At 43.2% G+C, this 27,906-nt stretch overlaps 1 protein-coding gene across 1 annotated transcript; it reads right to left on the minus strand.

Annotated features, from left to right (window-relative positions):
• Window positions 1-275: 275 nt before the first annotated feature.
• On the minus strand, window positions 276-23,501 carry SLC30A8 (solute carrier family 30 member 8). Its single transcript, XM_073329152.1, has 7 exons — window positions 23,306-23,501; window positions 9,745-9,891; window positions 8,292-8,445; window positions 7,908-8,097; window positions 7,374-7,479; window positions 817-951; window positions 276-421 (listed from the first exon to the last, which is right to left on the minus strand). Exons 1-7 carry the CDS (start codon window positions 23,499-23,501, stop codon window positions 276-278), a joined length of 1,074 nt encoding a protein of 357 aa, XP_073185253.1.
• Between the last annotated feature and the right edge of the window lie 4,405 nt (window positions 23,502-27,906).

Here is a 27,906-nt window from a genome sequence, read left to right on the forward strand (position 1 = left end):
GTCTCTTGTCGAGAAAAATTTAGATACATGTTCTTGTAATTGAATGTAACCGTTGACTCTCATTTAATCCGGTTGACAAATGGCCCTAATGCTCCGTCTCGTCATGGTAAATGGCACCAATGAACAATGGTGAAAGTGCACACCTCACTCTGTGACAAACCTTGTCAGTTCAATTAATTATGGTTTGTTGCCTAGTCGAGTATGTGCAGCCAGCGCACTGTACCCTTTGACCTGTTAAATGTGTAATAATAGGTCGACAAGATGCACTGGCTGCTTCAATCCTTTGGATCTTGACAGAAGACACAGTCGGGCTTCTGATTTGCTTGTAGTTCAATCTGAATGGTGACTGAGTGAAAGGTGTAAGTGTCAAAGAGAACTTGAGTAACTTCTTTCAGGATCTGGTGATTGTCCACTGTGTCTTCTGTAGATAGTGAACAAAAATTATCACACTGCAGAAATGCAATACTTTTAAGAAACCTAAGTGACTACTGAAACTATTTGCAAACATTTGGGATGGTCTACTTCTCTTTCCAAGTTACATCTTAATAACTATATTGCAACTAGCTGTTCAGTCTTGCTCAGCAAGCTTATACCCTATGTTGTAACTGATCAAAAATTTTCAATTTTTTTAATAAGTGTTCTACAAAAATATTGGGGGGAAAGTTGTTGTTGCTTTTATTTGTTTTTAACAAAAAATACTACATTTGGTTTAACAAGCACCGGATACAGACAAGCAGTTGTATCCCAATCAGAAGAAATTGACTTTACTAGGCTTCAGCTGAATTATCATTTTTCTGTTTACAGAAATTTACTGACCTGTGACAATGTGAGCAGATAGAATAACTTGATTCATTGTTAGAGACCAGAGATGCAGGTTGTGGATAGACTCCACTTTGTTGACTGCTAGAATTCTCTCTCTCACTGCATCATAATTAAATCCCTTGGGTGTTCCTGTAGAGGAGGAAATATGCCTTTTGATTAAATAAGAACTATATTCAATTAAAGGACACACAGAGAGACCTCTGAATCTTTACTGAATTAGATTTGGGTTTTCTTATAAAAACAACATGGGCCATAGAGTACAGCTCTATTTTTCTGTTCACTGTGAAGTTAACATGCTTATACTTTTGGGCTTCACAACATCCTCCAGCAATGAGTTCCACAGGTTGATTGTATGTTGCATGAACAAATACTTCCTTATATTTGTTTTAAACCTGCTGTCTATTAATTTCATTGAGTGACCCCTGGTTCTTATGTGATGCAAAGGGTAATTCACACTTCCTATTCACTTCCTCCACACCATTCATGATTGTATAGACCTCGATCATATCCCCCCCGCCCCTTAGCTGTTTCTTTAAGAAGATTGTTACTTTTCCATTTATAAATCTCTCTTCATATGGAAGCTGCTCCATCCCCCTAATAATTTTGGTTGCCCTTCTATGTATCTTTTCCAATTATAATTTATCTTTTTTTGAGCTGGCGTAACCAAAACTACATACAGTACTCAAGGTGTGGGCATACCATGGATTTATATAGTGGCATTATGATATTTTCTGTCTTATTATCTATCCCTTTACTAATGGTTCCTAATGTTGCTAAAACTGCCACTGCACATTGAACAGATGTTTTCAGAGAACTATCCAAGATGACTCCCAGACCTTCCTTGAGGGGTAACAGCTAATTTAGAACTGTTGTATTAATTTAGATGGAATATATGGGCTCCAGGTGTTAGCATAAGGCAGTCACTGTCCAACATTAAACAGTGTTAAACAAAGTCCGGAGCTTGGTTTACAGAAGCCTCTGCCTGCTTAGCACCATGGCAAAGACACCATTAAAAATCCATTTTTATTAAAAATACAGAAAAGAAAAAAGTTTACTTTTCAGATGCTTTAAATAAGACTTTCATTTTAAGAACTTCCCTTGTTCTATTTCTCTTTAGCTGAAGAGAGTTTTTAGAAAGAGAAACTCTGGTTGTTTGACCATCTCTTGGATGGTATCAAAGACAGTAATAACTGTCCTTTTGGGAAAAAGAGAAAATGTTAGTTGAGATGGGCTGGAGATGTCAATGCTGCTGTTCTGTTGTTGTTAAAATCAAGTCCTAGAAGGAAAAGCCCCCTTGTTTGACAGTCTCTTAGATCAATGTTTCTCAAACTTTAGCAACCCGAGGACCTCTATTTTGATTTAAAACTTTTGTGGACCCCCAAGCCGCCCTCCTCAGCCCCAGGCCATGCCCCCACTCCACCCCTTTCCCCAAGGCTCCACCCTCATCCCACCTTTCTTGAGGCGCCACCCTCATCCCACCTCTTCCCGCCCCTGCTCCACCCCCTTCCCCGAGCACACCCTGTCCCCACTCCTCCCCATGCCTCCTGCATGCTGGGGAAGTTCCACAGTGTGCAGGAGACACTGTGAGGGAGCGGGAGGAGCTGATCAGTGGTGCCGGACATGATTCCACCTCCTCTCCTTAGTGCGCTCTGTCCCCACTCCTCCCCTCCCTCCCAGCGCCTCCTGCACGCCAGGACAATTGTTCCCTGGCGTGCAGGAGGCACTGGGAGAGAAGGGGAAGGGTTGATCAGCAGGGCCTGTGGACCCCCTGGAATACCATCACGGACCCCCAGGGGTCCATAGACCCCAGTTTGAGAAATGCTGTCTTACATGGTATCAAAGATGATAAAAACTGTCATCTCAGGTGATGTTTGGGATTCAGCAGGAGCCAGTAGGGGTGGCAATGTCATCTGTCTCTGTTCCATTCTGGTCAGGACACCCCACTGGATGAAGGCCCATATCCCAGGAAACAGTGAGGGTGGCAGCCAGGATGGTGACGCTCACTCCAGTAGTCTATCTGTTCTTTCTGAGTGTTTGATTTTTGTTGTTCTTTTCAACTTTCCACACACAAATCTTTCTTATAAGGGCTCAAAAAGGGAGTGAGAGGTGGACTAGCCCATTCCCTCATTATTTTGTCCACCAATTAGGCCTAATATCTGATATACCAAATTTTGGCTCACTAACTGCAAGCTGCACCTCTCTTGTTTTTAACAAGCTTAATTTCAACACAGTCCTTAAATCATAACAACTTGGTCTTTTTGTTTAGATTAATGCAGTTATTCTGTCTCCCTTTCATTCCTTTCCCGCATCAACATTTGTTATTAGAGTTTATTTTAACATTTTTGAACATTTACATACTTTTTACAGTTGAGCTCACAATTCAGGCAAATTTGTAGGCTTCGTTGTCGGAAAAGAACCCATCATTTTGTATGTAAAGTTGGGACTATTTTTCCAATGTGCATTATTTTGCACTTAACACTGAATGTCATCTGTCATTTTGTTGCCCAGTCACCCAGTTTTGTGAGATCCTTTTGTAACTCTTCACTATTGGATTTGGACTTAACTGTCTTGAGTAGTTTTTTTTTACTGCTTTCCATTGAGAAAACTGACCATTTATTCCTACTCTTTGTTTCCTATCTTTTAAACAGTTACTTGTCCATGACAGGACCTTCCCTCTTCCTAGGACTGCCTGCTTTGCTTAAGAGCCTTTGGTGAGGGACATTGGCAAAGGCTTTCTAAAAGTCCAAGTACACTATAACAACTAGATCACCCTTGTCCACATGCTTGTTGACAACCTCAAAGAATTCTCTTTATAAAAGCTATGTCATCATGTAGTATAATAATATGGCCAATTCAACTCAGTTGTGCCTTTCTTACAATAGCTCCAATGCCAGTTATTTGTGCTTACACAAGAACCTCAGTGTCTTGTGTTTTGTTCTGTCAGTTTATCACAAGAATACTATACTGTAGGGAACACAGACTCAGCACAGTATGGTGCTGAAAGGAAAGGTCTTCATCAGAGCTGATCACAAACTCTCTGAAGGAATCGTTTCCTGCGGGGAGAATGCAGATTCCTTGGAATAGTAACGTTTCACAGAGACTGTTCAATTTGAATGAAGGTCAAATGGAATGCAGGCAGTGGTCTGATGGAACCCTATCTGCCAGCTGACCAACCCAGTTCCTCAGCAGCCTGCCTGGCAGGTTGATGGGGAACCAGAAGCCCTGGGAGCATCAGCTCAGGTGACAATCCCAGGGCTTCCAGGCTCCTGACTCCCCTTCAGCCCACTGATTTGAGTGGAATTAACCTCCAAAGAATTTAGCCCAAAGTTCTTAGCAGAAATACATGGGATGGAATGGGTTAAACGGAGGTTAAGACTTGCCTAATGTCACATACTGAGAAGGCAGCAGAGCTAGAAATGAAACCCAAAGTTCTAACTCCCAGGCCTTTGGGATAACCAACAAACCATGCATCCTCCACTTTCATTACCTAATGTAAGAGACATGACCTGCTAGGTGCGGTATTCTGGCTAGACACATTTGACACTTTAAGCACCTAAATCCCCAAATCTGGCCCCACTCAGTTGCTGCTGAACCCTGTAGGCACCTAAAGTCAGCTGGCACCTATGTTTTCACAGTATCACTTCCTTAGGCGCCTATGTTTCTGCCTGTGTGCATGTGCGCTTCAGCCTCACTCTCGGTGTTCGGATGCCTAAGCCTTAGAGCGTTGCAGAAACCAGAGAAAGATAGGTATTGCTCTACCTTATTCACCTGGGAGGCCCAATCTGATGTGTGCACTCAGAGCTCGCCTGCCAGATCAGGCCTCTCTAGGTGAGCTTACACAAAATGGAGGAGAAGCTCCCCCTTCATAATATAACTTTTTAATACAGTGGTTGGGGTACTTACCTGGGATGTGGGAGACCCTTGATTCAAGTCCCTCCCTTTGCCTGAGAGGGAGACAGGATTTAAACAGGGCTTTGCCACCTCTCGGTGGTTTCCTTTCCACTAACTGCTGGGCTGTGGGATATTCTGATGTGGGGCTCCCTCACCCTCTCCTGTAGGAGCTGTTCCACTGTGGGTTGATAATTTTAAAAAGCCATTGGGGCAGGGGGACTGAATACTGGGTCTTCCATGCAAGTGTCCTAACCACCAGGCTACAGAGTCAGTTTCTTGAACACTCTCACTGGCCCAGTGATTCTTTCATTATTTATTCACCCTAACCCCTGGGCTAACAGGTGTGAGGGAGGTCCTCCTCTTTCCCCACCCACCTCATCTCTTGCAAAAAATGGCATGGGTACCTAACCCCAAGGGAAGGTTTGCAGCTAAGTATCCCAAACAGAGGGAGGCACCTTCCTCCAGCCTGGATTTAGGCACCAAATTCACTGAGAGGGTAAGGATTAAGACATCCTTGCTTTGGCATAGCCCATTGGCTAGTTTAGGCAAGGAGCTGCCTAGTGTGGTGGCTTCTGTGAATTCCATTTTTAGGCACCTATCTCCTTCCATTCATTGTATAGGGAGTCTAGGCTCTGAACTCAGGCTTTGTGAAACCCACTGATTTTCTAGGAGCCTAAAATTTAGGCTTTGCAATTGCCATGCCTACATTTTTGTGACTCCCACTCTGGATTTCTACCCCATGACAGGTGAACACAGAGGCAACCTCTAGGAAAGCTTTATACTATGACTATACTGATACATTTCTTTACTGAAACAAAGACGTACACAAAAAGGAAGAGATAATAAAGACATATGCTGCAATAAGCTATGCAGAGAGTCAGGTTGGTTAAACCATAGCAATCCAAAAAGCTATATAACAACAGTTCCTCATCCCTTTAAGGCCTATGTCTTCTGTAGTAGAGGCAATAGCTGCCTCATATCGGTTAGCCCCAAGAAAGCAAAAACTTGTATCTGTGACTGCTACTGTGACTTTCAGCCTTGGCAAATCAAACATCAGGCCCACATCTAGGCAGTCTCACTACGTTAATGAAAAGGTGCTTAGAACTGTCCATTTTACCTTGAACTCTAACCTGACTTTGAAAGATGCTTGGATTTGCTCTTTCAGATCAATGTAACCAAAACCATAGCAATGTTTTATACCTTCGTTGCTTGATAAAATGGCTAACCTGCGACACAGTTTTTATTTATATTTATTTTTGGCACAAACTTGGTTGTGGTCATGATTCATAATGGAAATATACAATGCACAAAACAAAGAATTCACAAATGCCATAGGGGTTATGGGAAGCAATGGTATACATGTGAAAAACAAAGAGTTGTAGGAATTCATCATGGTTTCACTAACAAAACAGCAACATACAGATTCTTGGAGAAGATTCAATGGAACACTGGAATATACATAACTCTGTCATTATATCATCTAAAATAGTTCTAATTAGAATTATGATTAGCGTATGCTTAGAATTATGAAAATACTGAAAATGACATCACTGCACTGCTATGTTTGGACAAACTATTGTTTGTTGTTTAGCTTGCTGCGGGTATTATGCTGCTGTGTTAAGAAAGGGCTATGCTCATATCCTTTAAGGAGGCAGAGCGCAAGGGATTTTGGATCTCAAAAGAACTAGAAGCACACTGGGGGGGTATGCAAGATCAGACGACGTGTTAAAGCATTTCTGTGTTTCTGACTGCAGCTGTCGATGGTAGCCCACATCTGATACCCTAAGAGAATTATACTAGCATCAAAATATTCTAGTCCTGAAATCTAGAGACCAAATTATGTTCTCCAGTATGTTCACATAACTCCCACTGCAGAATTGTATGTAAATATCTGAGAAATTGAAATTGAAGAGGGTCACATGAAGAGCAGAATTTGGCAATTATTTTCTAGGTATTTTCACAGACATGCTTTTTCCTTTGCTGGAGTAAAATATACCATCTAGTATCCATTTGAAGTGCTCTAAGTGTTTATTTTAAAATACTTTGAGTTCAATTCACATTTTCTTGTACAACGTCTAATACACGAAGGGTCTGGTTTGTTTGTTTTCTTTCAAAAAGTCAGATGTCCACTTGCACTTCTAATCTGTGTGCACAGTTGCCATGAATGCATGTACTGATTGGCTGTTTGAGCACGCAGATGGACAGTTAATGTGTAAATGGGCATTTTGAACATGTGAATTCCTAATTTCTGCACACAACTGTAGTAACTTCATGCAAGATTGTAATTTAGGAATTGATTTTCAAAGAGTCAGGCATACAATTTCAACAATTAACATTTTTGAGATTTCTACACAATGTACATGTAGAAAGAATGTATTTCTTCCATGAAGAGTGGTGAAGATTTTTTTAAATAACGAGTGCCTAAAGTTAGTCTCCTAAATGCATTTAGGCACCTGGGCTGAAATCAATGGGAGACATTCTCTGTCCAACACTTCTGAAGATCAGGGCAGTTATTTAGGGGACTAAACATGGATTTAAGAGCCTAACTTGAGGGACCCATTTTTTAAACCCCAAACCACTATTGGTAAGTGTAATAGAGACAGAGAGAACAGAATAATATTGATTCTAGAAATAACTACTGTACATACAGAAGTTCTTACCTTCCATTAACACAAGCAAAATGTCCCTTAAAATGGTGATGGTTGTTGCCAGAACAAAGATAGAGAACACAAATGTGCAGACTGGGTCAGCTATTTTGTATTCTGGCTAAAAAAATATAAGCACATCACTTGATTAAATCTATCACTTTCAGTTTCTGGCTGACATTTTTAATGAGCTAATCAAAAAACAGTATAATCAAGTTATCTAACATAGTAACCATTGCTGATCTTCTCGATCAGTACAGCCAAGTTAACAGACAATTTTCTGATTGCATTAGTCTTTAAGACCTTGAGCCACTAAAGATGAAGGAGAGAGAGACACAGAACAATAGAGTCCTTCTGGCTTAAACCCCAAGGGAAACCTGTTGTGCTCTCAGCCATTTTATTCCCAGAAATTAACATAACTGTCCTGAACTAAATTACAATATATATCATTAAGACAGAGAAAATATGTACATAGCATCTAACGACGGTGTTATGAAAATACCTGCATCATTAATTGCTATGAAGGTGAGTAAACCAAATAAAACTGACCTTAAAGAATATTATAAGTGCACTAATTAGCACACTAATGCTCTGAACTAGATCTCCAATGGCATGTACAAAAGCTGCCCTCACACTGGCATTGGCCAAAGCTGGCTTCTGTTGAAGAGCTGGTATATGTTCATTGGCTTGTGCTCTGTGACTATGTCCAGGCCCAGTCTGGTGCAGAGTCAGACTTAATCTGAAAGAGATACAATGCTGCAAATATCAGCGAGATCATACTGTCTGAAAGAACAACAACAAACACTTCAGCATTGCACTTCTTAAAGCAAAAGGTAAGCAATAGCAAGCGTATGTGTAAATATATGTAGATATTGTCCACTCCAGGGAATCTCAAAATGATTAAGTATTTAATATACAAAAAAGACAACTTACATGACATTGGCTATCACTGCACAACCAGAAGTAATGAGCATCACTGTAGCTTCAATCTCAAAATCTGGGTGCAGCAGTCTCATGCTCGCCAAATATGTCAACACGCCAGTCACCACCCAAATGATTAGCATCGACATCAAAGCACCCAGAATTTCTAGGGGTTAAAACAATTGAATTTTAGGGGCATTTTAAATAAAATGCAAGGAATTGGCTAATGGATGAGCACTAACACTTTCCCCACTAGAAAGCAGTTCTTATGTGTTTGCAGGTCCTAATATTCAAATCATGTTGGGTGACATAAATCTGGTTTCCCCAGGGTTGACTCTTGTTGCAGACTTATGGGCATGGTTTGGAATGATGAATTCATACATGTTCCCATGAGCTTGCAGAGTGTCTTCTGGTTCACGAAACAGGAAGGTGACCTGCACCTTGGGATTTGTGCCCAATTGCTCCAGAAAACACCATGTGAATCTGAAATGCACTGTAGAATTGAAGCCTCAAGATGTTTGCAGATATCCAAATGGAGCACACTATTGCACAAACCTTTAGTAGACTGTTCATGAATGCAAGTCCTGTTTCTGGACAACAGTGAGTGCCCGTGTGGGGGCAGGGGGAAGAGAAGGGGATGGGGAAATGAGGCAGGAGGGAGGGGGCAGGGGACAGTGTGGAGAAAGAAAGGGGATGGGGCAGGGGGAAGAGATGAGGACGACTGTGAGTACCACCTCCTCACTTCTGGGCATCCATGCCAGAGGTGTCTGGAGAAATGGGGGTGGGGACATGTGCCCCCCACTAGCCACAGATACGTGTCACCTCTGGGGAGGATGATCATGCTCCAGGCTGCAGCTTGACCTGGACTGCCTGCAGCAGACAGCACCTCCCTGCTTGTTCATTGGCTTGTGCTCTATGACTGTCTAGACCCCTGCTGGCCATATCCAGACCCAAAGCTCTCTGCCAAAGCAGGAGGCTGCCATGTGAGGCCCATCTCTGGGGGGAGAACTGGTGTGGGGTGGAAATTTGTCCACCGGGTGGCTTCCCAGCTATGGTCCTCCATGGCTTGATGGTTGGGATCACCTCTGCCCCTGAATGTCTGGGAGCAGGTGTCAATGAACGGGTGCCTGACTGGGCACCACAGCAGGCAGGGTGGTATATATATTGCATGGATGCAGCCCACATAACACAGAGCTGCATACACAGCCCACAATGGCAAATAGGTTGAGAACCACTGATCTAATAACTTTGGCTGTAACATTCTCCAGTATTACATTTTCTTCTTTGAGGTTCCATGACTTGCTGTTTTCCATTTTCTGATGTATCCTGGGAGCTTTGAGAATATTAATAGATTAGCCTCACAAACCTGCAGACCTGTGCCTGATCTCAGAATACTTTCCAGTGTACTTGCTAGGACAAATTGCCTTTTCTATTTCACATGGTCATATGACAGTACATTTGGTACCTGCTCTGTGCCATCCAAAAGTTAACCTTTTAGTGGAAGGTTTAGATGATAACCACAGTGAGAAAAGGCTAATCAGGAAACTTGTCAAGTCAACCAAGATATGTGCTGCATCGGTTATCACAGCAAGACTTCCTGAAATTTGTCCACCTGTGTAAAACAAATATATGTATATAATAGGACATGTATCCAAGACTTTATTTGTTGTAAAGCTAAGGAAAACGTTATTTACAATGATAATGTATGGCATAACTTTAAACTCTTTACAGACTAGAAGAAGTTTTTATCCCATTCATGCATTCAAATCTTCCTAGTCCTGAAAAGAGTTGTATCTTAGTTTTACTAAAGCATCCAGGGGCTGGTAAATCTTAAACAGCAAAAAGACTTCAGGACCAGACTTCAAAGAGAAACTGCTGAGCTTCAGTTCATTTGCAAATTTGACACCATCAGCTCAGGATTAAACAAAGCCTGTGAATGGCTAGCCAACTACAAAAGCAGTTTCTCCTCCCTTGGTGTTCACACCTCAACTGCTAGAAGAGGGCCTCATCCTCCCTGCTTGAACTAACCTCGTTATCCCTACCCTGACTCTTGCTTGCATATTTATACCTGTCTCTGGAAATTTCCACTACATGTATCTGACAAAGTGGATATTCACCCATGAAAGCTGATGCTCCAATACGTCTATTAGTCTATAAGGTGCCACAGGACTCTTTGCAGCTTTTACAGATCCAGACTAACACGGCCATGCCTCTGATACTTAAACATGTTGTTTAAGTAACTCATTAGAAATGTGGTTTAATTGCTATTATAAAGTGGCAGAACAATTGCAGTCTCAAACATCCTGAATTACAATACTATTATCCCCCTAATATCTCCTCACAAATCACTGACATTTTTGTCAACACAATATGACCCCAATCAAACTTAGCAACACTCATGACCCAAAAATGGGTAAAGATGGCTTTGTTTGTTTCCTGACCCCAGGATGGCTGGTTCTCTGGCATAATTTAGAGCAACCTAAATGTAAGCAGGGGAATGGTCCCGCTATTGTGAGAAACTTTCCTGGCTTATGCGCTACCCCAGTGAAGTGGGCTAGCAAAAGGATTTGAGTCTTCACTCCCACTTCCTTTACCCAGAGGCCTGCTTGACCTCAAGGGCTCTCCTTCCACTCTCCTGTGTGGCAGAGTCCTGGTAACCCAAACGAGGCTGGGTCACTTGTTGTGGTCACTTAGGGCAGGGGCTAGGGTGTCCCCACTCCGGCGTGTTCTCTCTGCACTGGATGCTTCCCAGACCCACTGATCATTACATACAGTTCAAAGCAAATACAATTTATTAAACAGCAATCAATTTTTAAAAAGAAGGAAAAAATGGGAAAGGTGAAAGGAAAACACATCAGCCCGCTCTGTGGCATGGGGGCATCACAACCAGCGTCTCTGGAATGTAAGGGAAGTTCAGTCTGTTCCTCACAAGTCCCAGGCCCCTTCTCAGGCCCTGGCTGTGCTGCATGGATGCTGCGGGTCAGACACTTGCTCTGGTGGTGGCCGCACGCTCTCAGGATCTAGGTGGCTGGACCCTTCTTCTCAGCGTCGCCCGCGCCCCGTCTGGTTGCTGCAGCTCTCCTCCCAGCACAGGTCTGCTCTGTGGGCTGCTTCTGTGACTCTGCTCCCAGCACTACCTGCTTCCTGGGATGCTTTTCTGGACCCTCTGGATCTGGCACAGCTCTACTCCCCAGTTCAGCTTGGGCCCCTGCTTTCTCCTTAGCTCAGCTCCACGCTGTCTGACCCAGGCAATTCCAGCACACAGGGAGGACAGGACCCCTCCTGGCCTCCTGACTCCCTGATTAGCCTGCCCATCCTGTCAATCAGGCTGATCTGGAGCATTTGGCCACTCCCCCATTGTTCCTGGGGACTGTCAGTCTCATGCTCCTGATTTCCCATCAACCCTTCGCCTTTCTTTTAGTACTGGGAGCTAGCCAACCAAAACACCCCCACTGAGTTTTAGTAAAGGGACAAGAGTCCCCTTTCATAAAGGCAGTGAACAACAGTAAATGGGATTTAAGGAAGAATCTAATAGAAAGACAGTATGTTCTGTGCCCTATTTATGTGATATACAGTATAGTATTTTTGGTAGGGGAAAGGAGTGTTACATTTGCCATATTAACCCTATCATTTTTTATATATAGGACATGCTTTAAGCTAGTCACTCTATGGACTATAGGCTGATCTAAATTATAGATTCATAGATATTTAGGTCAGAAGGGACCATTATGATCTAGTCTGACCTCCTGCACAACACAGGCCACAGAATTTCACCCACCACTCCTGCAAAAAACCTTGCACCTATATCTGTGCTATTGAAGTCCTCAAATCGTAGTTTAAAGACTTCAAGGAGCAGAGAATCCTCCAGCAAGTGACCCATGCCCCATGCTACAGAGGAAGGCGAAAAACCTCCAGGGCCTCTTCCAATCTGCCCAGGAGGAAAATTCCTTCCTGACCCCAAATATGGCGATCAGCTAAACCCTGAGCATATGGGCAAGATTCATCAGCCAGATACTACAGAAAATTGTTTCCTGGGTAACTCGGATCCCACCCCATCTAATATCCCATCACAGGCCATTGGGCCTATTTACCATGAATATTTAATTACCAAAACCATGTTATCCCATCATACCATCTCCTCTATAAACTTATCGAGTTTAATCTTAAAGCCAGATAGATCTTTTGCTCCCACTGCTTCCCTTGGAAGGCTATTCCAAAACATCACTCCTCTGATGGTTAGAAACCTTCGTCTAATTTCTAGTCTAAATTTCCTGGTGGCCAGTTTATATCCATTTGTTCTTGTGTCCACATGCTACTGAGCTTAAATAATTCCTCTCCCTCTCCGGTATTTATCCCTCTGATATATTTATAGAGAGCAATCATATCTCCCCTCAACCTTCTTTTAGTTAGGCTAAACAAGCCAAGCTCCTTGAGTCTCCTTTCATAAGACAGGTTTTCCATTCCTCGGATCATCCTAGTAGTCCCTCTCTGTACCTGTTCCAGTTTGAATTCATCCTTCTTAAACATGGGAGACCAGAACTGCACACAGTGTTCCAGGTGAGGTCTCACCAGTTCCTTGTATAACGGTACTAAAACCTCCTTATCCCTACTGGAAATACCTCTCCTGATGCATCCCAAGACCGCATTAGCTTTTTTCATGGTCATATCACATTGGCAGCTCATAGTCATCCTGCGGTCAACCAATACTCCGAGGTCCTTCTCCTCCTCCGTTACTTCTAATTGATGCGTCCCTAGCTTATAACTAAAATTCTTGTTATTAATCCCTAAATGCATGACCTTACACTTCTCACTATTAAATTTCATCCTATTACTATTACTCCAGTTTACAAGGTCATCCAGATCCTCCTGTAGGATATCCCTGTCCTTCTCTAAATTGGCAATACCTCCCAGCTTTGTATCATCCGCAAACTTTATTAGCACACTCCCACTTTTTTGTGCCAAGGTCAGTAATAAAAAGATTGGTCCCAAAACCGATCCTTGAGGAACTCCACTGGTAACCTCCTGCCAGCCTGACAGTTCAGCTTTCAGTAGGACCCGTTGTAGTCTCCCCTTTAACCAATTCCTTATCCACTTTTCAATTTTCCTATTGATCCCCATCTTATCCAATTTAACTAATAATTCCCCATGTGGCACGGTATCAAATGCCTTACTAAATTTCTAGGTAAATTAGATCCACTGCATTTCCTTTGTCTAAAAAATCTGTTACTTTCTCAAAGAAGGAGATCAGGTTGGTTTGGCACGATCTACCTTTTCTAAAACCATGTTGTATTTTGTCCCATTTACCATTGACTTCAATGTCCTTAATTACCTTCTCCTTCAAATTTTTTTCCAAGACCTTGCATATTACAGATGTCAAACTAACAGGCCTATAATTACCCGGATCACTTTTTTTCCCCTTTCTTAAAAATAGGAACTGTGTTAGCAATTCTCCAATCATATGGTACAACCCCCGAGTTTACAGATTCATTAAAAATTCTTGCTAATGGGCTTGCAATTTCTTGTGCCAATTCCTTTAATATTCTTGGATGAAGATTATCTGGGCCCCCCGATTCAGTCCCATTAAGCTGTTTGAGTTTCGCTTCTACCTCAAATATGGTAATGTCTACCTCCATATCCTCATTCCCATTTGTCATGCTACCATTATCCCTAAGATCCTCTTTAGTCTTATTAAAGACTTGAGGCAAAGTATTTGTTTAGATATTGGGCCATGCCTAGATTATCCTTGACCTCCACTCCATCCTCAGTGTTTAGCGGTCCCACTTCTCCTTTCTTTGTTTTCTTCTTATTTATATGGCTATAGAACCTTTTACTATTGGTTTTAATTCCCTTTGCAAGGTCCAACTCTACTTGACTTTTAGCCTGTCTCACTTTATCCCTACATGTTCTGACCTCAATAAGGTAGCTTTCCTTGCTGATCCCTCCCTTCTTCCACTCCCTGTATGCTTTCTGCCAGAGAACCCAAAGGTTGATCTAAATTACACCAACTGCCAATGGTCACATGGGGCAAATATGGCAACCAGGGATCATTATGTCAGCTCTAAAATTGATGTTTTAGTAGCATAGAGCTGTGTGTGGCATAAAACACAGTGTAGGGTGGCCATAGTGCTGCAAAGACTCAGTGCCTATTACTTCAATCACATCACACTTTTTTTACCCTTTCTGAATCAACTGATTAATTCAGCCATGCTCGACTCACCTATTGATCTTAACTACACCCTGATATGAATACCAGTAAAAATTCTGGAAAATGTTACAAAAAGCAACATACCACCTTCAGACCATATACTTAGGGGTCAGATTTCCTCATATCTCCTGATTGTCTGTCTGTGGATCTCTTTATACCCACATGGTTGCGGATACCGGTTCAAATTCCTCTCCACGTGAATCTTGTTGATCTGAATGCATGGACAAAGTTTCAAGTGCTATGCGGCTCGACAACATAGTTACTGTTCAGAAAATAGCTTGCTCCATAGGTGGTGCCAGACTTAAGCCTCTGTAGCCCCACAGGTGTGGCTAGGTTAGACTGATGCAAAATAAGTTTCATTTGGCAATCAATGTTTTCTCCAACAAGATCCTTTCCAAATAATTATACTGTAAGTCACACATATAGGACACAGAACATTCTTCTATTCCTTATAAGTGCCATCTACTGCTGCCTACAGGTTACTTTCCAAAATGAAGCAGCAGAGATTCATTGCAGTGAAATGAAAGAACACAACAGAACAGAGATTATCCAAAATGTGAGGGGGCTCTGCAGGACAGCTGCTCCGCAAATGGATTTTTCCATCTGGCAAAAACACCAAGAAAGAGGGTGTGGTTTTTTTTGTTTTTTTTTGAAGAAACAAAATCATCCTGAATAGGAACAAGAAGCCAGAATCTGAAGTTTGCCACAAAACAAAATTCCCCAAAAAACAAAGCAAAAAAACCCCACATTCATTTCAGTCAATCAAAATACGTTGTTTTGATAAAACCAGAATGAAATGTTTTGAATCTGACTATTTTTACATAAAGTAAATTTCAAAATGAAACTTTTCCACACTGAGATGTTTCAACATTTTCAAAATGTTTTTCCATTTTTTCCCATAAGCAACATTTTGTCAAAATGGATATTATTGCACAAAACATTAGGTGTAATCTAAACAGCATTTTCTGACCAAAAACTGTTATGATGAAAATTTTTGATCAGTTTTACTCTGCAGCACTTTGAGGTATGTATTAAGGCTGAAGCAAAAAGCATGCATCACCAGAATAGCAAAAAGATGGGCACCTGAAGGCAAGCGAAAACACAGCTGCCCGAAAACAACATGGCGAAGAGCTGTGGAAGCCAGGCTGAAAAACCTGGGGCACAGCTGGGGAACCATTGAAAGACTTGCCAGAAACAGACAGGAGTGGAGGAGCCTCATCACTGCCCTAAACCCCAGAGGCATAATAGGAACATGATGATGTTGAAAAAGCAATGCAACACACCAACTTTTCAGTTGTGATACATCATCTAAAGCTGCACTATAGACATTTTCTAGGTAGATATCTATTTAACACAGTGACATGCAATATCCTTATGCAACATGTTTCAACCATAAGAAGCTGGAATATGAGATGTTTTTCTCTTAACTTGGCATACAGACCACAAAATACTGCAACATGTTTTTACATTTTGGATACTTTACTTCCATTCTGTTGTGTTTTTTTCATACAGAATTACAAGACACCCACTCTGCTCAGCTTGAAGTTCTGAAAGATGCTGCCAAAGGACTATTAGACATATTGCCCAAGTTGATTCATGCCAAGAGGTGTCTCTTTGAAATCTCCTTGTGCTGGTCCCAGCAATGCAGGCAAGGCTTTCTTTTTTAATTACATGATATAGTTAGGCTTATATCTACCTCAAGGTGCTAAAATGGAACTGAAATCTTCCAGGCATTGTCCCAAATCCACATTTTTGTCATTAATTGCAAATATCCCCATTTGAGCACTCTTACCTTCATAGATTCTAAGGCCAGAAGGGACAATGGTGATCATCCATGCTGACCTCCTGTATAGCACAGGTAACGGAACTTCCCCCAAATAATTTATAGAACATAACTTTTAGAAAAACATCCAATCTTGTTATAAAATTGTCAGTGATGGAGAACCCATCATGACCCTTGGTAAATTGTTCTGATGGTTAATTAGTCTCACTCTAAAAAAATGTACACATTATTTCCATTTTAAATTTGTTTAGCTACAACTTCCAGCCATTGGATTGTGTTAATACCTTTCTCTGCTAGATTGAAGAACCCATTTAAAATATATGTTCTACACTGTGATGGGGTATACCTGCCTTGCACTGGACAAGAAGGGGTTAACCCCCCATATTGTGGGCTGAGGAAGCCACACCCCGTCACCACTGCTGGCCATGCTCCAGCTGAAGCTTCAGTATAAAAGGGAGCAGCCCAGCTCAGTCTGGGCTGATCACTAAGGGGAAAGGACACATGGCAGATTCACGCTCAGGAGCTGATGGAGCCCCAGACCATGGAGGCCAGGCACACTGAAACCCAGGTGGATACCCAGCTGCCCATGGAAGCCAAAGAGTGGATGGAGCCATTGGGAGCTTCACCGGCTGATGACCCCAGAAGACCAGTGGACAACTGCACAGGAAAACAGGGTAGGAAGTAGCCCAGGGGAATTAGACGTTTTCCGGTTGTAGAACTGGGGCAAAGTCAGCTGTTTCAGATGGATCCCTGCTGACCTAGTGGTGAATACAGTCATTGCTGACAGGACCCTGGGCTGGGATCTGGTGGAGTAGGGACCCAGGCCATCCTCCTACCCTGGCTGCAGCCCACTTTCCCCCGGCCACTGGGCTGCACAGCCCTGCATAGGAGGGCCACCATATTGACTCCGGTTACTGGGACACATAGCCCTGCACAGGAGGGCCATCTTATTGACTCTGGACATTAGGCCATACTGCCCTGAGGATAAGGGCAGTTTTTTTGATTCAGCCGTGGGGCTGAAACACCCCTTCCCCCTTCTCCCCCACCCCACAACACCCATGTAGGTACTTATAGACTGCAATCAAGTCACCCCTTAACCATCTCTTTTTTTAGATTCAAGGGGATCAATCTATTTATCTTATCACTACAAGGCATGTTTTCTAATCCTTTAATCATTCTTCTGGCTCTTCTTTCAACCCTCTCCAATTTATCAACACCTCTCTTGAATTGTGGGCACCAGAACTGGACACAGTATTTTAGCAGCGGTCACTCCAGTTCCAAATGCAGACGTAAAATAACCTCTCTACTATTCCTCAAGATTTCGATTTATGTCTCCCAGGATCACATTCGCTCTTTCGGTGACAGCATCACACTGGGAGCTCCTGTTCAGCTGATTGTCCACTATGACTCCCAATTCTTTTTCAGAGCCATGACTTCTTCTGTGGAGAAAGAAGTGGTTTGGGACTATTTAGAAAAGCTGGATGAGCACAAGTCCATGGGGCCGGATGCGCTGCATCCGAGAGTGCTAAAGGAGTTGGTGGATGTGATTGCACAGTCATTAGCCATTATCTTTGAAAACTCATGGCGATCAGGGGAAGTCCCAGATGACTGGAAAAAGGCTAATGTAGTGCCCATTTTTAAAGAAGGGAAGAAGGAGGATCCTGGGAACTACAGGCCAGTCAGCCTCACCTCAGTCCCTGGAAAAATCATGGAGCAGGTCCTCAAGGAATCAATTCTGAAGCACTTAGAGGAGAGGAAAGTGATCAGGAACAGTCAGCACGGATTCACCAAGGGCAAGTCATGCCTGACTAATCTAATTGCCTTCTATGACGAGATAACTGGCTCTGTGGATGAGGGACAAGCAGTGGACATGTTATTCCTTGACTTTAGTAAAGCTTTTGATACAATCTCCCACAGTATTCTTGCCAGCAATTTAAAGAAGTATGGGCTGGATTAATGGACTATAAGGTGGATAGAAAGTTGGCTAGATTGTTGGGCTCAACGGGTAGTGATCAATGGCTCCATGTCTAGTTGGCAGCCAGTATCAAGTGGAGTGCCCCAAGGGTCGGTCCTGGGGCCGGTTTTGTTCAATATCTTCATAAATGATCTGGAGGATGGTGTGGATTGCACCCTCAACAAGTTTGCAGATGACACTAAACTGGGAGGAGAGGTAGATATGCTGGAGGGTAGGGATAGGATACAGAGGGACCTAGACAAATTAGAGGATTGGGCCAAAAGAAATCTGATGAGGTTCAACAAGGACAAGTGCAGAGTCCTGCACTTAAGATAGAAGAATCCCATGCACTGCTACAGACTAGGGACCGAATTGTTAGGCAGCAGTTCTGCAGAAAAGGACCTAGGGGTTACAGTGGATGAGAAGCTGGATATGAGACAACAGTGTGCCCTTGTTGCCAAGAAGGCCAATGGCATTTTGGGATGTATAAGTAGGGGCATTGCCAGCAGATCGAGGGATGTGATCGTTCCCCTCTATTTGACATTGGTGAGGCCTCATCTGGAGTACTGTGTCCAGTTTTGGGCCCCACACTACAAGAATGGGCCCCACACTACAAGACGATGTGGAAAAATTGGAAAGTCTCCAGCGGAGGGCTACAAAAATGGTTAGGGGACTGGAACACATGACTTATGAGGAGAGGCTGAGGGAACTGGGATTGTTTAGTCTACGGAAGAGAAGAATGAGGGGGGATTTGATAGCTGCTTTCAACTACCTGAAAGGGGGTTCCAAAGAGGATGGATCTAGACTGTTCAGTGGTAGCAGATGACAGAACGAGGAGTAATGGTCTCAAGTTGCAGTGGGGGAGGTTTAGGTTGGATATTAGGAAAAACTTTTTCACTAGGAGAGTGGTGAAACACTGGAATGTGTTACCTAGGGAGGTGGTGGAATCTCCTTCCTTTGAAGTTTTTAAGGTCAGGCTTGACAGAGCCCTGGCTGGGATGATTTAGTTGGGGATTGGTCCTGCTTTGAGCAGGGGGTTGGACTAGATGACCTCCTGAGGTCTCTTCCAACTCTAATCTGTGATCCTATGATTCCCAGAATAGACAACCCAGTTCCAATTTCTCTGCTCCCTCCCCCACAGAACCCAGCCAGAGGGCCAGATGCCTACACCCCTCAGCCCAGACAGCCACACCCTCTACCCCTCAGAGCCCAGCCGCAGCCCAAACACTCACATGCACCCCCTACCCTCCCAGTGACAGGGATCCAGAGGGGGCAACAGCCTGATGCTGTGTCTTGGGCTTGTGTGGAGTTTCCTGCACATCGCCTCCTTCCTTCAGGATATGCCAGGAACTGCAGCTGCTGAAAACCCTCCAGCTCCTCCTCCTACTTCTCTGGAAGTGTTTTCTATTTGCGAGCTGGGCTCTGCTGCTGGGTCCAGTAGCCCCTAGTGGCAGCCAGCAGCTTTACAGCCCATTACTGTGGGGTGGGGTGGGGGGAGAAAATCCTGCGCAGAACATTGATTTCTGTTCAAACTTTGTATTGTACAGTGGTGCAGAATTCCCCCAGGAGTAATCCTCATTTCAGCTGCTTATCTCAGTTTTGCCTACAGGAGTATTTTGCCTTTTAAGAGGGGATGGGAGGATAAAATGTTCTTTACTTTCAAGAGTAAGGCTTGTATTATAGCTATAAGGTTTATATCTTTGTAGCAATACTCCCAACAAATGGCTTTGTGACTGATTATTACTCACAGTGGTTGTTTATTGCTTTGTGTACTACAAAGCCATAGAAATTGTCAGTTACTCAGTGGTCAATCATCTAGCACATGCTGTCTAGCCTAATGAAGAAAAAAATTAAATATATGGGTCATAATTGCAATAATCCCCATAGACTGCTGTCTGTAACTGCAGTTAATAACTGGTTTGTCAGAGTTTAATGGTCTGAAACAAAATGGTTTTCAAGACTGTTACTTAGCTGTCACTGAAAAAATCTGAATGATTCATTAAGCAAAAAAGAAACATTTTGTTAACATATCATCTGTCCTTCCAATTATCCTCTAGCAATGCTGTATTCACCAAATTTAAGCCTGCTGATTACATGGCTTTGTTAATAAAGCATTACTTCTGTCACTGGAAATTACTGCATGGAGATAAATAGCATGCACCAAATTTCACCCAGTGAAATTCACCTGACCCACAAGCAATTTATGCAGGGAAAGTGCGGGGGAGGGGGAGGGCGGGGAGGAGGTGGTCAAGAAGTTGGGGAGGAAAATTCTCCCTCTAATGGACAATAAAAGTAGAAGGCAGCAGTGCGGTCTCTCAGTGACCACAGCTCCAGCCAGTACTGTAAACAGAGTTAACCAGCTTCTCATTTGGGGAATATGGGGTGTGGTTTAGGTTAGTTTACATACTACTTTTTTTTACCACTAAACCATTGGCTTCAGCCTATAGGCAAGAGGGCTCGAGAAGCAGACAAGCCCCGTACTTTCGTGGGGTTTAAGGAGTACTAGGTCTACACATGCATGGATCCCATAGTCCTTCACTGGCTGTCCTCTACAATACTATGTGGGGTTGGTGTTGAAAAATCCCTTTCAAGTGCACAGGTCTCCCTCCATGCTTCCTCGCGCTACTACAAGACAAGGCTGATGTGGCATGTATGCCCTTGTACTGACCCCACACACTGCATCTCTAATGCACAACACCACATCTCCAAAATCTCTCGCTGACATAGGAGATGAAGGTTTCCCAGGTTTTAGAAAAAATAATTACCTCCACAGCTGTGAGATACATATATAGGGTATGACACTAAACTGGGAGGAGAGGTAGATACACTGGAGGGTAGGGTTAGGATACAGAGGGAGCTAGACAGATTAGAGGATTGGGCCATAAGAAATCTGATGAGGTTCAACAAGGACAAGTGCAGAGTCCTGCACTTAGGATGGAAGAATCCCAATCCCACCGCTACAGACTAGGGACCGAATTGCTAGGCAGCAGTTCTGCAGAAAAGGACCTAGGGGTTACAGTGGACGAGAAGCTGGATATGAGTCAACAGTGTGCCCTTGCTGCCAAGAAGGCCAATGGCATTTTGGGCTGTATAAGTAGGGGCATTGCCAGCAGATCGAGGGACATGATCATTCCCCTCTATTCAACATTGGTGAGGCCTCATCTGGAGTACTGTGTCCAGTTTTGGGCCCCACACTACAAGAAGGATGTGGAAAAACTGGAAAACATCCAGCGGAGGGCAACAAAAATGATTAGGGGACTGGAACACATGACTTACGAGGAGAAGCTGAGTGAACTGGGATTGTTTAGTCTGCGGAAGAGAAGAATGAGGGGGGATTTGATAGCTGCTTTCAACTACCTGAAAGGGGGTTCCAAAGAGGATGGATCCAGACTGTTCTCAGAAGTAGCAGATGACAGAACAAGGAGTAATGGTCTCAAGTTGCAGTGGGGGAGGTTTAGGTTGGATATTAGGAAAAACTTTTTCACTAGGAGGTTGGTGAAGCACTGGAATGCGTTACCTAGGGAGGTGGTGGAATCTCCTTCCTTCGAAGTTTTTAAGGTCAGGCTTGACAAAGCCCTGGCTGGGATGATTTAGTTGGGGATTGGTCCTGCTTTGAGCAGGGGGTTGGACTAGAGGACCTCCTGAGGTCCCTTCCAACCCTGATATTCTATGATTCTATGGAGAAAGATCTGGGATTTGTTTTCCAGGGGAAAATTCAAGCAGCTTCATAAAACTATTTAAGGGCTGGAAGGACAGATTTCTGAGGAAAGATTTAAGGAAATAAATATGTATAACTTGGCTAAATGAACAGCTAAATAGAAGGAGGTGAAGGAGGGATGAAAACATAACTGCTCACAAGTATCAGAGGAGTATAAATATCAAGGAGGGAGAGGCATTGTTTAGAGTGATTCTAGGGGTTTCAACTGCTATGGGAGAGAGCAAAGGAAAAGGTAGGCTGACTATCAGGAGACAGGTCCTGGGAACAAGGCCTCCTAGACTGTGGAATAATTTATTGCCAGCTGGATCCATTTTAGAGGTGGTTGGAACATTTTCGACAAAATAAAACTTTGCCAAAAAATTCCATTTCGTCAAAACTGAAATGTTGGGTGGAGACCTACCAGTTTAGACAATGTTTTCACTGAAGGGGGCGAGGGATCAGCTCTCCCACTCTATAGCCTGGTGGTTAAGGCTCATGGGAGGTGGCAGACCCAGGCTCAATTCTCTGCTTTGCCTAATTCAGAGTGATCTGGCTCTCCCGCAAGCCAGGCCTGTGCTCTAACAACCGGGCAACATGCACGCCTCTTCCCAAATTGAATAGCTTAGGTTTCGATCTGAATATGGACTGTCAACCTAACTCCATTTTCATGAAAACCTTCAAACAGGTTTATTTCATTTCCAATGCAGAACAAAAACAACATTTAAAAACCTTCAAAAGGTGCCACAAAATGGAATTGTTGTCCTCTGGCCACCTCCAATCCACTCATCCAAAGACAAACCAACAGTCAAATCTGAAGCTTTTAAATCCACCCTGATGTAACTCCGTTGATTTCAGTGGTGAGACACAGATGATGAATATGATCATGGAATGTATTATGAATGCTTTAAGATTGTTGTATAACACTCATTTTATATCAAATCATACTGATGGGTGACCCTCAAATGTTGGCAGACCTGCCAGGCTTGGATAAACTTATGAAATCTCTGAATCTTATCCAAAGTTGATAAGGTTTGGAAATAGGACAGGAGGTTCTCTCATAAGAATTCCAGAGCTTCCTGGTTTGAGCCAGGCTTAAACTGTCAACCAGTCTATTATATGGATTATTCCCTCCATTCCAGATCCAGCCTTAATCCTTAAATGACAGTCACACAAAAGTTTTGAGAAATTCACTAAAAAAGTTTACAGATTTTTTTTAATTGGAAAAGATTGGGTGTCTGGGATTAGTTATTTTATCCCAGCTGGTACGCCCCTCTATAATGAAGATCACAATAGGTGCAGAGAGAGTGGCAGCAAAAGGATTCAAACATCACTGACCTTGAGAACAATATGAAATTTCCTTGATGTCAAAACACCGAGCTGTACTCACCTATAATTTCAGCAATCATGAAGATGAGACAAATTATCGATGCTGCATAGAGCTTCCGCTTGGCTTGACACTGTTCTATTTTTCTGCTCTCATAGGCCGTTGAGTGGCTATGGCAGTGCTTCAGTGGATTATCTTCAGCATCCTCTGATTCCTCCTGGCATTCTTCTTTGTTTAAATTATTCTGCTGCAATCCCATCCTAGGAGATTGAAAGAACCAGAAGATTACAAAGCTATTGCTATTCAGGGGTACACTCCTGCAATCCCATACCTCTGTGCTTAATCACTGAAGTCAAAAGCACCTTTGAACCTCAGTTGGACTACTCACATGAGAGATTTACTCACATGAGTAAAAAGAAAAGGAGTACTTGTGGCACCTTAGAGACTAACCAATTTATTTGAGCATAAGCTTTCGTGAGCTACAGCTCACTTCATCGGAATCATCTAGTCTCTAAGATGCCACAAGTACTCCTTTTCTTTTTGCGAATACAGACTAACACGGCTGTTACTCTGAAATCTGTCACATGAGTAAAGGGTGTGCAGGGTGAGGTTTAAAGAAATCGTGGCTCTTCAGGTTGTTCTGCATGGGATTTCCATTTTTATGCCCTGCTTCAGTGCTCTTTTCATTACACACCTAAGTTAGCCATGCACAGTGCAGCCTTCCTAAGATGTGCACATTATGAGCTGAGCAAAAACAAAACAAAAAGCTCCATGCAAATGTACAGCATGACTTGCAGAAAGTCAGAACTCAGGCAAATCCAAATCAAATTCCATGGAACATTTAAAGGCACTCCTCCTCAACAAGGGCTAGTTCCATAGAAAATTTCAATTTTCTACTCCCAGCAATTTTGATAGAAGGACTATTATTTTAAAAGGGGCCACAATTCCTTTTTTTTATAATTGAAAAACGTCATTTATCCCACTCTCCTCATACTCAGAAATGGCTGAACTGTTTCTCATGTGTGCGCACCCAAAAGAATCCAGCTTCAGGCAGAGACTAAGGATGGAAATTGTCAGCCCAACAGATGAAAAAGGATGTGTGACTATAAGCAGGGGACGCAGGGTAGTCTGGACCCCATCTATGCTATTCAAGTGGCATAAAAGGGGCAAACATTCAGCAGAACCTGCCCCTAAAATCCCCCCAACATAAGGCAGCTTCCTAGTAAATTTAGAGCTGCCAGAACACCTCAATCCTGACCCCTCTCAAAGCCTCCAGCATAGGGGATACCAGGGGATGGAAGGAAAGGGGTATGGCTGGGGTGTACTGTACTGCAGCTGTCCTCAGCTGCTGAATGGCCCTTGTGGCCCTTGTGCCAAGCATATACTAGAGCAGTTCTGAGACTGCTCTAATTTATGGTAGGGGCCAGGTGGCTCCAAGATGGTTTTGTAAGGGCCTTTTTTCTCCTCTCCTTTATTCCTGCACTGAGCAAAGCTTGGGTGGAATAGACACAGGCCCACAGGGGTTAGAATAGAAACCACAATGTAACTTCAACTACAGTATTTACTGCTGCAGCAGCTGCTTCTGGTGTAATAAATCCAACAATAAAACTCCCCTGCCATACTTCCTGAATTGCTACTTGTAGGAGTGCAGTATGATAACCAACTATTTCTTCCCAGTGCTACATATATAAAGTTTATAAAATCATATGTTCTACCCATCTACAGTCTATGAACGTTGTTGTGCAGCATTACCGTCTTGGAATGTAATGTAATGAAAGTCTTGACATGTAATGAACTGCCCTATTGTTTTGAGACTGAAATTAGCTCAGAGACGTGATGCAGACCTGGGTTTAACTGCACTCTGGTAATAACAGACTGTTTTCACATTCCCTGCACTGAAGGATTTGTCCCTGGGATTAATATGTGTCTTGTAGATTGAGTTAAAGGGCCCCTAACTTCAGGAGGTACATAGATCTTACTGACTTTATACAGCTTTTCCTGTGCTGTTTGTGAACCACTAAAAAGCCCTGAAACTAATTGTACTCATCACATGGATTACTTGATCAAATAACTTTTCCAGTAACAAGTGAACAAAGTAGAGGGAACAGATTCTTTGCCCTTGTTCTGCCCCCTTAGTGTTGGCTGAGTGGTGCAGAGGGGCTGGAAACTGGCCATACCTACCCAAGAGAGAACTTCTCAGCGGGAGGAAATCAACTGGTGTAAAGCCAGTGGAATCTATGCTCACTGCCTGCACCCATCCTAGCATAGGGGGCAAGTCTGGGTGTGAAGTGAAACAGGGAGGCAGGGCACAGCTCTGTCAATTCACAGCTGGCATCTGGTCCCCTAGGGAACAAACTAGCTGTAAGTTACTGCAGCCCCTAGGCTGCTCTATCTTACATCAGGGCTGGGATGCTTTGAAAGTCAAGGAGCTGTAACCCCAACAACTTCCCCCTTCCCTGCCTTCACCAAGTGGATTTAGGCAAAGAAGGGGAGACTCTGGTGTAGAGTATCTGTCAATCCATTTACCAGGAAAGTGGCAGAAATTTTCCTTGCTTTCTAAGTCCAGTAATCATCAGCATGGGTTTGATTTTCTAAATATTCTATGCTCCCCAAAGTCAGGTTCTTTTCCCAGCAGGGCTTTCTGAGGTGGGCACATACCTGGTCCATCAGTCTCTTTGCTTGCCTAGCCTAGACAACCTATTCCCTGTACATGTTTCCACAGAGATTATTTGGCAGAACAAATGGTCAGATTTATTGCCCACTGAGTGGAGATGCTTTTTCTTTGTTTTCTTCTCCTCTTCTCTATTTTCTCAGAACAGCAAATAAATTGTGGGTGAACCATCTGGGAACAGGACTCACATCTGGCGACGTGTTGCCCTGCCAGCCGGCACCCTGAGGGCCAGCCCTCTACAAGAATCTGCCATTATTTTGTGTTTATATTCATCTGCTTTCTCATGTTCAACTGTGTCACTCGAAACACAGTGTTTTGCTGATGAATTAGACCCAGAAGGTACCACAAATTGATTAATTCCAGATGGTTGAGTTGAACAATTTACTCACTTTCCCCTATTGCTCACAGCATGGAATTTTCTCTCTCTCTGGAGTTAAATCCCAGCACTCTTCTGTCAGGAACTGGGTCACTCTTTGTGCTTTTTTTTTTCTTTTAAATCTTCAAAGCACCTTACAAACATCAGCTAACACAACCTCAGACAATCACTATGAGGATGGTAAGCACTATGCTGTAGATCTTGTTGATTAGATCAGTAAATTGAGGCACAGAGAGTAAAGCCAAACATTCTCACATTTACGTGTCTTAAATTAGACCCCTAAATTAATGGCCTTGTTTTGAGAGGCACTGAGCATGCACCATTCCCACTGAAGTCAGCCAGAGTAAGAGAGAACATAATCTGGCCAAATGTATTAGGAAGACCCCTGACAACTGCAGTGAGTAACAGATTCTTCAGTAGCAGCTCCCTGCTAATTAAAATAATCTAACACACACATTTTTAGATGTAGAGAACAAGAGCTAACAGTGCACAGATCAGTGCAGGCAAACCATAAACCTCCTATATGTGCTCGAGTGAGACACAACCTTTGAGCTTTAGCTCCCTGCATTGACACATTGCAAACAGAGTCCTAAATTAAAACAATCTTTTTTCCATTTCAAATTCTTTTTTCTTTGTAGGAAAGGCAATAAGGGTACATGTCATGGAGGGCACCTACTGAGTTACGCCAGGAAACAGTGAATAAGAATATATTAATACATAGCACAGAACCGCCACAAATCATTAACAAGTGTGATTACGGCTTCCTTTTCTTTGTTTTCATGGGATGTGTGCAGTGACTTGCTCTACAAGTTGATGGGTACAGCTGCCTTCCTCGCAGGTCTATATTAGAACTCCAGTGAGGGGAATGAAACCAGAACCAGCAAACTTCCCAGAGAAGGAACACCTCCCCCACAAAGGAAAATCACTCTTTATCTGTGTCTGAAATAATAATGAAACTACCTTCAGAAATAATACATCAAAACTATATTCATCTCCTTTATGTAGGTACCATGCTGCTCTTAACTGATGTCATTCTAAACTTGGATGGTTTTAAAGAGACGAGGTGGGTGAGGTAATATCTTGTCCCTCTAATATCCTGGGACCAACATGGCTACAACTGCACTGCATACAACTGTAACCCTTCTGCCCATCAGAGTTGGCAGCAACAAGGGCCGGGTTCAGTATCTAGGGGTTCCGTTCCAATAACACAATGCAAAACCGGCTTGAGCCCCCACCCCCGCTGGGCGCCTCTAAGAGGCAATACTTCCCCTCTCGCAAGCACAGAGTCTGAGGGTAGCAAAAGCCTTTTAATAACAGAGAGAAACAATGTGGCATTATGTTGGGGAAACACCACCAACAGGATTCATAACACAGCCCATGAGCAAAAACCCACCCCAAGCAAATTGGGTCGTGTCCTTTCCCTTTGGTTCTTGAGTCCAGCAACCCAAAAGTCACCCAAAGTCCCAAAAGTCCAACAACCCAAAAGTCTCTCTCTCTGGTCAGTGCAGCCCCCGAGTTCAAAAGTTTATCTGCAGAATTTTACCTCCCAACCTGGGTAGAAATGGGGGAGGGGGGGGTAAGGGGCACCTTACATGGTCTGAAGCCAATTGCCCCACC

The sequence above is a fragment of the Lepidochelys kempii genome, chromosome 2 (genome assembly GCF_965140265.1).
Source record: "Lepidochelys kempii isolate rLepKem1 chromosome 2, rLepKem1.hap2, whole genome shotgun sequence".
Lineage (NCBI taxonomy): Eukaryota > Metazoa > Chordata > Testudines > Cheloniidae > Lepidochelys > Lepidochelys kempii.

Coding starts and splice junctions, on each gene's coding strand:
- SLC30A8 (XM_073329152.1), bottom strand. CDS start 23,501: ATGGGATTGCAGCAGAATAATTTAAACAAAGAAGAATGCCAGGAGGAA. Junction 9,892..23,305: donor CATGATTGCTGAAATTATAG/GTGAGTACAGCT, acceptor TGTTTTACACAG/GTGGACAAATTTCAGGAAGT. Junction 422..816: donor ATCTGCTCACATTGTCACAG/GTCAGTAAATTT, acceptor CACTATCTACAG/AAGACACAGTGGACAATCAC.